This window comes from Stenella coeruleoalba (genome assembly GCF_951394435.1).
Source record: "Stenella coeruleoalba genome assembly, chromosome: X".
NCBI classification, from domain to species: domain Eukaryota; kingdom Metazoa; phylum Chordata; class Mammalia; order Artiodactyla; family Delphinidae; genus Stenella; species Stenella coeruleoalba.
The window spans coordinates 10,001,328-10,014,597 of NC_137152.1; the positions used below are offsets into that span (position 1 = coordinate 10,001,328).

Sequence of the window (13,270 nt, forward strand, 5' to 3'; positions counted from 1 at the left end):
AGGAAAACCTGTCCGGGGCTCTTGCCCTGGGACTAGCTGAAGACCGAAGACATTTCTGCTTTCCCCGCTTGGGTGTTGCACAGGTGGTGGATTAGCTATCCCTTCAAGGAGTAGCCAGCACTGGGGGAGGAAGGGGGGAGCCATGTTACGGTGGGCGATAGCGGCCAAAATTAACCTACCATCATCTCATATATCCTCCACTGAGAATAGGCAATGAAAATTTCTTGGACTCAGACCCTCTGTCTCAAAATGCCTTGTATCACAGAACGTGCAGTAGGTCTAAAATTACATATCTGTGTAGCGTATGTCAGTGGGCCTGCGAATGGTGCTGTGTCCGAGTGTTGATTTTAAGGTACTAAAAAGATGCAATAAAATTAGCCTGGAGAACAAGAGAGGAAACAGAAACAATGTCTATCACGTTACACAGACAAAAATCAATTCTGCCTAGTGGGCTCTTAATGAGGGCAGTGGCCATTGACAAGCCATGACAATGACCACAGAGGTTTCGATAGTGATAATATATAAGAATCTCCTAGCCATTAATGGACCATGAAGTATTTTACAGATTTCAGCATATATAATAACAGTAAACCCTAATAATCCAGACTGTTCTGTTTCATAATTATAATAAGCTGTGCTGACATTTAGCTGTCCACTGTCTATTAAAACAACGATGGTTAAACCAATTGGTAAACAGGATGATACGGCTACAAAATGTTTTCAAACACTTTAGCAGTACTGGTTTCCTTTTTAATATCTCACATATTCATTATAAATGAATTTTTGTAGGTCTAAAGCGGAGTCTGTTGAGACCTCTGTTTAGCAAAACAATGACCGCCATTTGTGTGTATAAGTATATTTTAAATAATGTACTTGAGAGTAATAAATGCATAATCTGTACCAAAAATATATATAAGTCAGACATCACACTAGTTCTCCGGGATCAGTCTGAACTAATTATATAATGTAATTAAGTGACTAATCACCTTGACAAAAGAATCCACTCAGAAGTCTGGTTAAATACAGGGTATAGCAGGAGTGGGAAAAAACAACGGCAGTCACAACTCTGAGGACAAGAGATAGTGATGAGTCACCTTTATAAAGCACATTCCATTTTATGAAACATCCTTGCAGGTATGCTAGCAATCTTGAGAGTTCGCTGTTGTTAGCCCATTTTTTTTCCCGATAAGAAAACTGAGACTCAAGAGAGATGAAGTGTCACATCCAAGGTCATTTGATTGGCAGTTGACAGAGCCTAGGATCCAACTTGGAGCTTTTGTCTCTAAATTCTACGCTAAAATCCTGTTTCAAATCTGTCATGCAATAGCAGTCCTACAAGAAAGTGATCTGTCAAAATGGTTTATCGAAAAACTGGTTCTTCGAGTGCGTGTTATGGCCTGGCACTTTGCCAAGAGACTTGCCCACCCTCATCCCTCACAAGACTATAAAATGACCCTATCTGGACCCTCAAACCCCCGGTACCCCATTGTGGACAACCCTGGGCTCTTGGAAATAACTGGTAAACCCAAGACTAGCAAAACAAAATGGCAGCTTCCCTCAGAGCCACCCTGTCTCCTGCCTCTAATCAGACCCACTTCCAACAGGAGTACAGTGCAATCCAGATAGATGTAGGATTTTAAGGAAAAACGAAGGTGGAAAACCATGTGAAGGACGGAGGGAAGGGAATGTGGCTTCACTCTTGGGGGTGAGGGATGGGCTGAGAGGCAGGCGCCCAGAGCAGGCAGGTAGGGTCCCAGGGGGATGTATCTGAAGGGCAAATACTGTATGCAGAAACCGTATGGGGTACATGTTCCCATTTAGTAGAATCAATACATGAAGTGGTCGTAAAGGTACTTAGCTCAGAAAGGAGCCAAACAAATCCTGATACGGTTTTTCATTTGAAATCTTTTGAGGACAAGGCAAAGAATAAAGAAGGGAGAAAGAGGCTAAATATATTTTCTAGCCCAAGAACCTAGTTTCCAATAACGAAAATAAGTAAACACACATGCAGAATATACTTAAGCAGCACCGTGCTTCCCATCAACGTTTGGCTCAGTGTTTGCTCCGTGCAGGAGTGAGAATGGCGCCCTCAGACCCTTCACTTGTGGTCCTGGAGGGCTTGACACGTTACAGTACCCTCTCAGCCCCTCTTCAATCTGATGCTCACCCCAAACCCTGTGAGGTAGGTGTCACCCTTTTACATGTGAACAAACTAAAGCCGAGAGACTCCCTCAAAGTCTCAGTGGGGGCAGTCACCACTGGAACGGACTGACGATTTCAAGAGCCACCCTCCACTGAGTGCGCCAAGGCGCTGTGGCAAAGCGTGCATCTCAGCTCATCCTCACCACCCTCTCCACTCCGGCCAAGTCGTTGGTATGAATCCCCATTGCACAGATGAGTAAACTGAGGCTGCAAGAGCGAAGTAAACTGCTTGAAGTTTATGCACAGAGGTAGCCATTGGTAAAGCCAGGACCCCGAGGCAGGTGTAGGTCCAGAGCTGCTGCTCTCCATCACCTTGCTCATTCTACCTCCCCGAAACCGCTCTGGATGATAGCAAGAGGGTGACATTGATGATGACAGCTCTAAACATGTATGAGTGCTTCCAATTTACCGGATGGAATTCTGAGGGCTTGTTAACTCACTTAATCCTTGTCACAACCCTGCGAATGGGAAGTATTATCCCCAACTTAAAGAAGAGGAAACGGAGGCACAGAACAATTAAGGGCCTTGCCCAAGGTCACACGGTGAAAGTAGGGAAAGGGGATTCTTTCCTCTTAAAGTGGAAAAAGAGAATTGGAACCCAGGATTCCAATCCCGGCAGCCTAGCTACAGAAGCCACATCATGCTACTAGGGCTTCACGTGTCCAGTCGTGGCACCTGTGTTTGGAAATTCCATTCCTAAATTTCTCATTATTTTTACAAGAAGCTAAATATTTAAATAGCAGCTCGCTCGTGATGATGTTGAATGTTTGTGTGGTCTCTGTGTTTGTGCGTGCGCTTAAATACTGACTCGTTCCAAGCAGCGGTGAAAATGTTTCCACATTTGGCTCCTTGCCTTGGAAGTGAAGGTGGGACAGTGGGGAAACGCCTGTCACCTGTCCCTCTAAGGCAACGCAGTGCATCCTTTGACAAGCTGCGCCCTCTGCTGGTCTCTTTTCAGAGTTGTAACGACGTCGTTCAGGAGCGGTTTGGGCCGGAGCTGAAATATGACATCGCCCTGCGGCTGGCGGCGTTGCAAATGTACATCGCAACCGTGACCACCAAGCAGACGCAGAAAATCTCCCTCAAGTACATTGAGTAAGTGTTGACTCTCGGAGCCATTTCGGAGACAAAGATGTTGCCTCCTTAATGCCCAAGGGTATTTTTGATGTGTATGTCTATTTCCAAAATTGATGTCGTTTGTGGCAGAGCATGTGTTAACCAGAGGCAAAATATATGAATACTCTGTTCATGTTCGGTGGAAGACACCATTTCTTACCTAGTCCACCTTTAGAGAATTGTGGTTAAATTGAGGGTCACATTTAAAATGAAGCATACATTTTTAAATTCCTAAATGAACTTGGTTCTAAAGCAAGCTTTGGTCTCAGCACTCTTCAGACATTAAGCTGTTTGATTCCCAAAACCTCCCTATGAAGTCAGTAGGAGTGTAGCTCCGTTTGACAGATGAGCAAGCCGAGGCACAGACGGTTAAATAACTTGCCTGAGTCACACTGGCTATTAACTAGAGGGGGTAGGATTCGAACACAGGCGGTGGGACTCCACATCGTGCTATAGGTTGTGTGATCATTTGAAGACCTGTGTTTAGAAAATGCTGTGCATAACCAGAGATTACTTTTAGATGATCAAAATGCAGTATACAAAGTAATTCTTTGAGTCCTAATCAGGAAGGATGGTAGTTGTAATAAAGAACTGCGACAGCGTGGGAAAGGATGCCACACAAACTTTGTTTCATGAATCAAATGCTGTTTGGAAAATAAATGCCTTCTCTTGCTGAATATGGCATTTACAACAGCAGTATACTACCTCTTTAGCCAGAAAAGATCCCCCCTTGTTAGAAAAAAGCAGTTTATGTTGCCTTCAGTTGACGAGCTTATATAAGAGTCATCCTTTAAAAGAGAACCCTCTGTCTCCCAGTCTGTATGCTTCCTGTTGGAAGGTGATCCAACAGCCTAAAGCAGCCACCATTTTCTTAATCCTGGCAGCTCTAATGCTAAGAAAAAAGAAATACTCATGTTTCAAAGTTTATGGTGGGGCTGAAGCCTCATCTCCACGTAACACTACAGGCCTTAGCGTCTGCTCTGTCTCCACCTCCAAGTGGCATATGGCTGACTAAAACTCCACATCCCAGAGAAGCTTCCCGTGGGCTGCCTGTAAAGCCTTTCTGGGTTCCCCAGCGCCAGGTCGTCCCCCACGGAGTGAAATGGTTTCTTCTCGATGGGTTTGCAAGCCTGCGTTTGGGAAGATGAGAGCTCCAGGTTGCTGACCCCCAGTGCCCCTGATCTTTCCACTCTCCGTTCTCCTGTCACTGCCTGGGGACAGATCCTTGTGTGCAGTTTGAGAAGCCCAGGCCTTCCAATCTCAGTGCACTCCTTTTTGCAGATGGTTTGTCTCTTTCTCTCTTGCCACACATGCCAGGACTGGAGCCCGAGAGAGATTCGGCTCACAAAGAGGTCTCGCGCTTGAGTGGATCCATTCACACCCTCATCCATTCCCCTTTCTGAGGATCTTAGGAACAGATGAAACTGGATCCCACTTGAAAAGTTGGCCTGCACAACTTGAGATGATTTTCAGACAACCGAAATGCATTTCTGTTCCTACTTTCTGTACCCACATTTTACCAGGTTGAGTGTGGTACAGTCAAAAACTTCCAGAGATAACTAGCTTGCCTAAGAATCCTGCAGAGTCTATGATGATTAATTAATGTTCTCATTAATTCATTCATTCACCCAACAAACGTTCATTGAACATTTTATGTGATACAGTAATTCCCCTCCATACAAACGAGTTCCGTTCCGAGAGCGCATTGCTAAGTCCAGTTTGTTCCTAAGTCCAACAAAGTTAGGCTAGGTACCCAACTAACACAATCGGCTATATAATACTGTATTATAATAGGCTTATAATACTTTTCACACAAACAATACATAAAAAACAAACAAACACAAAAATAAAGAAAACATTTTTAATCTTACAGTACAGTACCTTGAAAAGTACAGCAGTCCAGTACAACAGCTGGCATACTTTTGCGGCTGGCATCTAGTGAACAGGCAAGAAGAGTTACTGACTGCAGGAGGGAGAGGAGGTGGGAGATGGTAGAGCTGAAGGATCGTCAGCAGTAGGACACGGAGGGCCAGCTGCCATTTCACTCACGCCCGACGTTGATGTGAACGCATGTTTGCATCTTTGAAAGTTTGCAACTTGAAGGTTCCTATGTAGGGGACTTACTGTCTTTATACTAAGAGAAAAGAAAATATTGTAAATTATAATCTTAACCTTTGAAGAATTTGTGATCTGATTATAAAGACAAGACATAGAATGAAAAGTAATGATGTAAAATAATGATACAAGTAGAATTACAGGGTACCCCGTAAGGAGTGCCAAATGATGGGTAAAAATAGTAAGTACAAGTTGAGGAGAAGGAGAAGGAAGAAAGCAGTGATCACAAAGAAACACCATCTTAACTAGTGAAAAGGGTGTGAATGGTCAAGTGGGGGAAAGCTGTCTTCCTACCCTTCTTTAGAGAGGATCTGGAGCCGGAGAAATAACCAGAACCTTCTCGAAAGTCTTCACATAATTTAGAAGATTCTGGTTGGGCACATGACCAATCAGGATAAATTTCCTAGAATTCAAAATATGGAACCTTCCTAGGATAGGGTTGTAGTCACTGTTGGGAACATGGGCTCTTGGCAAGAATATACTAACCCAGGCCCATTTGTTGTTTTTTTTCCTTGTATATCCACACCTATGAGTGACGTTTGCATCTCTTTGTCAGTACCAGACATACTTAAGGGTCCTGAACCCTACCCTGTCTCCATACCAGCAACCCCCTCCCCTCCTCAGCCAGAAATGTTGACGGAAGGAGTTAGATAGATACTATCTGGGTGGGAGAAAAGAGAATTGTGTGTTTCTGGAGAACACCATTGATGAGGGAGATGGGGAGGAAAGAATAGTTTGGGAACATGAAGGAGTTACATTTATCCTTCTAAGAGAAGACAGAAAGAGCATGGGCAGACAGGGAGAGGTGACAATGGGAATAAACAAAGGGATGGAGAGAAATTGGTGTTGGAAGTACAAACTCAGATACGTGAATGAACTCTAAGAGACTCAGAGGTGGGTTGGATAAAGTGTCTGTTCAATTTCCATTGGTACCAAATGCCTCATTAGCCTTCTCTCTGGAGAGTGAAGAATATATTTCTTTTAAAATGCAAACATATGGATTAATGATCAAATAGTATGTTTCCTGAATATAAATTAAAAGTTGCTTCCGTAATTGGGGACTTGTCTCCATTCCCTGCCTTACCAAGAGTTCATTTGTTCCAACAAACATCAGAGTGCCATTTTGTCTTAGATATCTAATCATCACAAGAATGTGAAATTAAAGATATGCTCTTTATTGCAGAAAAGAATGGGGATTAGAGACTTTTCTTCCCTCTGCTGTGCTGCAAAGCATGAAAGAGAAGAACATAAAGAAAGCACTTTCACACCTTGTCAAAGCAAATCAAAACTTGGTACCACCCGGTAAAAAGGTATCACATTTGCATCTTAATAGAAAATGGATTTTAAAAAGTGAGGCTTGCATACATTTTTTAAAATGTTTAAAATTAGCCCGTGAATAAAATACTTAGCACCAGATTTGCAGAGGATGTAACACTATATAACCTTCTTTTTTTTTAACTATTAACATGTTTCTAAGACTAAATGAAAGATCAGTATTCTAATGGAGGCCTATGTATTCCTTGTAAGCTACAGACTCCTTATTGTACGGATTGTGTGTGCGTTCACGTGAGCATGTAGGAGAACCTTGCAAAGCCTCTGGGACCTTGGGATTAGAGGATAGAATTGCAAAATATTTTCATCATATTTTTGCTTACCACTCAGACCAGCTTAAGTGCACAGCAGCCAGTAAGGGTTCCTGCAGACTAGACGCCACATGAATTAAACCAAGGTTTCTGTACCTTGGCTCTATTGACATTGGGGACCAGATCATTCTTCGTTGGAGAAGAAGGGCTGTCCTGTGCATTGTGTGATGTTTAGCAGCGTCGCTGTCCTCTACCCATGAGATGTCAGTAGCGCCCACCCCCTCAATCGTGACAAACAAAAATGTCTCTGGATTTTGCCAAAATCACCCCCAACTGACAACCACTGAATTAACTCTTACTTTTAGAAGATAAACTTAGTTCTGTCATTCACCATCATTAGTGTTAAATTCTCCTTTTTTTTAATCAAGTAAAAGAGATACAAAGGACACTTTAAAATATACTGTTGGTCAGAATAGAGAGTTATGTTTATTGGTAATAAAAGCACAGGGTTTCAGGAACCAGAAAGAGAAGGAGCCTTAAAATCCAGGACCTATAAAATTGGAGACAGTCTGACAACCCAAGAACAGTTTCTCAGTGATACCAGCCACAGAAATGTGTGTGACTCTAATACAAATCATTTGTGTGGCTAGTTCTTTGGTCTTTTAGTATCTGATTTTAAGTCCTTTTTACTGGCTGACACATACTTATTTCTGCTCCCTCCTCACCCCCAATGACTTTTTTAAACGTGTGATCAACTTTGACACACTATCAGCCACCTTTGACTTACTTCCCAGTTTCTGTAAGCATTCAGCTTATGGAAATATAGCAGGATGTCATGGGTCAAGATGTTCTAAGTATCAGTTCTGACTTGCCCAAAGCTACTTTCTTTTAATTGACTTGGTGTGATCTTCTTCCAAGCCTGGCCCACTGGTTTTGTAATAATTTGGATAACTGCTCTAAGATCAGTCTATCTATCACTGTCCTTCTATAACGGTCATTTTTTTTCTAGTTAAGAGTGAGTGGTTTGATTTCAAATCAATTTGCAAAGTGCTTTGGATTTTTGAAAGAAGTCGGCTGGATGATTGGTTCTAAACTACAATTATATAAAGGATAGCACATTGAGGTACGGTTGACAAATGAGTTGGCAAGTTATCTGCAATTGAAAACAGAGTTTTACAGTCCTTGCTACTTGATGTTCTACACCTCGTTGGAAAATTTCACCTCTAACAAACTTTCCTGGCACATTTGGTATGAAATGTGGACTTTTTTTCTTTCTTTCATTTTTTTTAATTAAAAAAAATTTTTTTGAAGTATAGTCGATTTAAAGTGTTTCAGGTGTACAGCAAAGTGATTCAGTTATACATATATATGTGCGTGTGTGTGTGTATATATATATATATGTATATATTCTTTTTCAGATTCTTTTCCATTATGGTTTATTATAAGATATTGAGTACAGTTCCCTGTGCTATACAGTAGGACCTTGTTGTTTATCTATTTCATGTGTAGTAGTTTTGTATCATATTTTAGATTGAAACGTGGACTTTTTTCAATCAAGTACTTTTTTAGGATATGGGAATCTGCATTTTTAAGTCTTTATAAAGATCAATTTTACCTGGATAAAATTTCATTTGTCAGTCATTCATGAAACTCAATAGATTCTTAGAATTGAATCAATGGATTCTTGAAATTGAATTCTTAGAGTCATTTCTTGGAATTGACCTAGATAGTGAGTTCAAACATTTCCACAATGATTGGTGCTCAGAAAGTTCACTTTCCCTGAAAACTTGCAAAGACTGGAAGAAACAAGATGGGAGTGAAGAGCCCATTTAAAAGGCTTTCTATGGATTGCAGGTGTGTATTCAAAACAGCTCCCACAAACTCTGCACGCACCCATTGCAGTGGAGAATTCTATCATCTCATTCTGACTTGTTGAGTGCTCTGGCCCAGCAAATCCATATTTTTCCCCAAAAACGAAAAGATTTAAATCTAGATGTTCTGTTGCGGCCCTTGATCAGGAAACCAAATACAGAGCAGTTTACTTTCATTCCTCATGAAGAGCCCTCGTCACACCCCATCTGTTGGCAGTAGAAGCATCCTTCTCGTTTGCCCTTGTTTTCGGCTGGTGTCCAGCCGGAACACAATCACGCCGGATGGAGTGAACACCTGAGGTTTCTTTTCTCTCCTCAGCTCTCCGCACTTCAAGCCAAGGTCCATTATCTCAAGTTCCTCAGTGACCTTCGACTGTATGGGGGCCGTGTGTTCAAGGCAACATTAGTGGTAATTTCTTTTCCTTGCTTTTTCATGGAAGCCACAGAGGCCTGCAAAATGTCACTGTCTAGGCTGTCTTGAATGAGCTGTCTGATGACAAAAGCAAATCAGCTGTGAATCTTTTCCAGCCCTTATTTCTAATTGACTGCACCCCAGTGTGAAAATATCAGAAGAAATGTTAAGCTAGATAATGCCACTGCAGAATGCCCTAGAAAAAGAAATGTGGAGAGCCGAGAGAATGCGCTCGCACAATGGCCTCCTTTTAAATCACTGGGCCAGAATGATTTTAAAAAATCCTCATTTCTACAAGCTTCTCATGACAATGAATATATGTGCTATGATAACATTTACTTTCTACATTATTCATAATTTTATCAGAGCCTCGCTGCAATCATATATCTGGTTCTTCTAATTGGATGATTTAGTACAATGTAACCCAGGAATACTTTCTAAAGAAAATGTAATCTTATAAAAACAGACTCTCAGGTTCAGCTTTGCCTGGTGCTTCAGAGGTCTAGTATTTTAATTTAATTTAATTAATTAATTTATTTATTGGACGCAGTACTACGTGACTTGCGGGATCTTAGTTCCCTGACCAGGGATTGAACCCGGGGCCCCGGGCAGTGAAAGTGTGGAGTCCTAACCACTGGACCTCCAAGGAATTCCCAGAGGTCTAGTAGTTTTAATATTTTGTCAACGTCTCTTTCTCAGCAGGCAGAAAAGCGCTCAGAAGTGACCCTCCTGGTGGGGCCCCGCTACGGCATAAGCCACGTGATAAACACCAAAACCAATCTAGTGGCTCTTTTAGCTGACTTCAGCCACGTCAATAGGATTGAGATGTTTACTGAAGAGGAGAACTTGGTGAGGGTGGAGCTCCATGTGCTGGACGTGAAGGTGAGTCTTTCAGACACTGACACGTGGCCTTGAACGTGGCCTTGCTTCCTGATAGTGCTGCAGATATTTATAAAGAGGCAAAATGTCAACATGTGCAGCGCATGGAAGGCGCCACGGGTGCAGAAAAAGTCCACCCAACTCAGGTGTGAGGGCTCGAGTCCTCACTAGACAGCTCTGTGGTTGGGGGACGAGTCACTCTCTTTCTCTGGGCTCCATTTCTTCATCTCTACGTGAGAAAGCAAGTGAGTTCATTTCTAAAGTCCCTTCCGGCTCCAGAGTGCATGAACCATACATGGAGAGTAGGGGACACGTCTCCCTACTTACTCTCTAGAATCTGTGGCTCTTGTATAGAGTCAGGAAGATTTTTCCCAACTTTGTTCAGAACCCCCTTTCCCTTTTGTTAGGTTGCATCCATATGTGCTTATTCTTTTGGAAAAACTGAGTATTTTAGTCAATCTGTCTTTTCATGCTATAGCAATTAGTGCTGGCTGAACATCTGGCCCCTTTAATATCACGGCCATTTCATTTGAAACAACTATCTGAGATTGTCCTCAGAGGGCAGACATTTCCTCCCCAAACAGAAGTTGACAGGATGTAATCCAGGTCCCCTGTCCCCACCTTCTTGTCCCAGTATGTAATAGATGAGTCATTGGATTTTGGCAGCGTTAATGTATCTGATGTTTCTAGAGAGAAAAGGCACTGGATCCAAAGAGAGACAGTGAGTCCACAAAGGAAACAGGGTGACCCAGGACGAGTGCTCTGAGAACTCCCCCTAGCCCTAACCCGCTCCCAGCCTCACGCCCACCAGGGCGTGGGAGGGGCAGATTTGAGAGTAAAGGAGAACGTGGGAAAGGGCTTCTGCACAGCCAAAGGGAAGCCTCAGTGTGCTGTGCAGCAGGAAAAGATGAGCGTGAAAGGGCGAGCGTGCAGCTCAGGCGCGCTGGCCGTGGCCCATGGCGTTCCGTGGGCTGAATCCAGGGCGTCGCCCTTGACTTCATGGCAAAGAAAGTCCAAGAGGAGACTTGGCGTGCCTGTCCCGGTCCATAACCGAGGATGCTGAGAACAATAGCCTGTCATGGAAAACAGGTGGAAGAAAGGGTATATCGGGTGCAGTCATCACAGACCTGATAACAGGGATAATCTGTCTCCAACAGAAATGGGTGACAAGACCCTATGGGTGGTTTCCTGCCTACTGAAAAAAATTGTGGGGTGGCTTGGAGGGAGACGACAGTTGAAATGGAAGGAAAAGGCAGCACATCAAGTAGTATAGGGGCTTTGGGTGGAAATTAGGTTTCACCAGCCAAGGCCAGGGTGCTACCCGTGGCAGTGAAAGCAAGAGGCCTGTCATCTCGCTGTTTCTGTGCCTCTCCGGGTGCCTGCTTGTTCTTTGCTCCCTTATTTCCCTCTCACTTTCTCTCTCTTTCAACAAGAACACACCAGCAAGTCCACCCTTCCTTACTCAACGAGGATAATTGCTTCCCTGTATGCCCAAGATCCACGTCCAGTTATATGGTAACCTCATAGTTTCCAGAAAGTTCTGGCAGGGCCTTTTCTCAACTCCCATGTCTGTTTTGCCCTCCTCTGAATTTACAGTTTCTTTTAGAAGCGTCATTTTCCTGGATCTCTTTGACACTTTTCATTCAGTCTTAGCAGTAATTTCCACTTGATTTTTGCTTTGCTTCAACACGAATTTTCACCACGAACCCAAACTTAATCTTCCTGTGATTTTTTTTTCAGATGGCGGGTTCACAACTAGTAACTGACTCCTTAACTATGACTTTTAAAAATATTAACTATTTGGAACAAAGCCAATCTTTTTTTTTTTAATCCATTATGACTTGGGAAAGGTTCCAAATGTCTAGCCTTTCAAAATGTTGTCACCTGAACGTTTTTCAGTCAGGCTCTCTGTTATACCCGACCTTTCCCCCATTTGCGTTTCTTCAGTGAAACAGTCGCTCCAAAACTTCGTTTGTTCACATTCCATAAGCACAAACGTAGTCGTCCCTTGAGGGAGGTTATTAAGGAGGAATGGTTTTAACCAAAACATTCTCTTTTGTGTAGCCCATCACGCTCTTGATGGAATCTTCCGATGCCATGAACCTGGCCTGCTTAACGGCTGGATACTACCGGCTGCTTGTGGATTCCAGGAGGTCGATATTTAACATGGCCAACAAGAAGAACGCAGGGACCCAGGATACAGGTATTCTCTTCCTAAACTCACGAGGCACCGACCTCCCTTCCCCACACCACCAGACAACAATAATAAGGATATTTCTTGAAAAGTTAAAACTATACACATAAAAACATCTAGTGTCCAAATTTAACACAAAACCCTCCAATTACTTCTGATTTGGTCTAGATTTTTTTGATGAAGATGTTGATTTTTCCGTCATATTTTACACATCACTTGGCGATGTTGGCTGCATGCTTCCAAAGCAGTGATTTAATTATTGTGAAGGGTGCAGGCCTCAGCCTATACGGCTAAGCTTTTACTGCCTCATTCTTCTAGAGGTGAGTCAGGGCCCAGAGAACTAAGGCTGGAATGCCCAGTAGGGGCTGTGAGCCCCCAGCTTTAGGGCTGGTCCCTCGTTAAGGTGCCAGGATTCTGGGAGCCTTACAACAGGGAGACTTGAGAATCGCCCGGCCCTTGGACTTCGGGCTCTAGAAGGGACCCTGGAAGCCCTTTAGCTTTTTAGCTTTTTAGCAGAAGCATCAAAATGGCAAAGATCAAATAATTCATCTCAGCGACTTGACAGGGAGAAATAGCTCCAAAGTGAGGATAAGCAGGGCTGCAGCTGTTGAACTGATAGTTCCTTTGAGGGTGGATGGTTTTTATTTATTTTAGAACTTTTTTTTTTGGAAATTTATTTTATGGAAATATAGTTGATTTACCGTGTGTTAATTTCTGCTGCACAGCAGAGTGATTCAGTCATACACAGATATCCATTCTTTTCATAATCTTTTCCATGATGGTTTATCACAGGACATAGAATATAGTTCCCTGTTCTATACAGTAAGACCTTGTTGTTTATCCATTCTATATATAATAGTTTGCATGTTCTAGAACCTTTTTCTTCAGTGTTTGAACT

The 13,270-nt window shown here is 42.8% G+C and overlaps 1 protein-coding gene across 1 annotated transcript in view; it reads left to right on the forward strand.

The window, feature by feature from the left end:
• The window catches only part of FRMPD4 (FERM and PDZ domain containing 4), an 852,755-nt gene that overhangs the window by 829,811 nt on the left and 9,674 nt on the right, over positions 1–13,270 (forward strand). Inside the window, exons 16-20 of the mRNA XM_079910629.1 lie at positions 3,161–3,297; positions 6,617–6,743; positions 9,207–9,296; positions 9,999–10,181; positions 12,243–12,381. Coding sequence (XP_079766755.1) covers positions 3,161–3,297; positions 6,617–6,743; positions 9,207–9,296; positions 9,999–10,181; positions 12,243–12,381 — 676 coding nt within the window. The remainder of the gene's footprint in view (positions 1–3,160; positions 3,298–6,616; positions 6,744–9,206; positions 9,297–9,998; positions 10,182–12,242; positions 12,382–13,270) is intronic.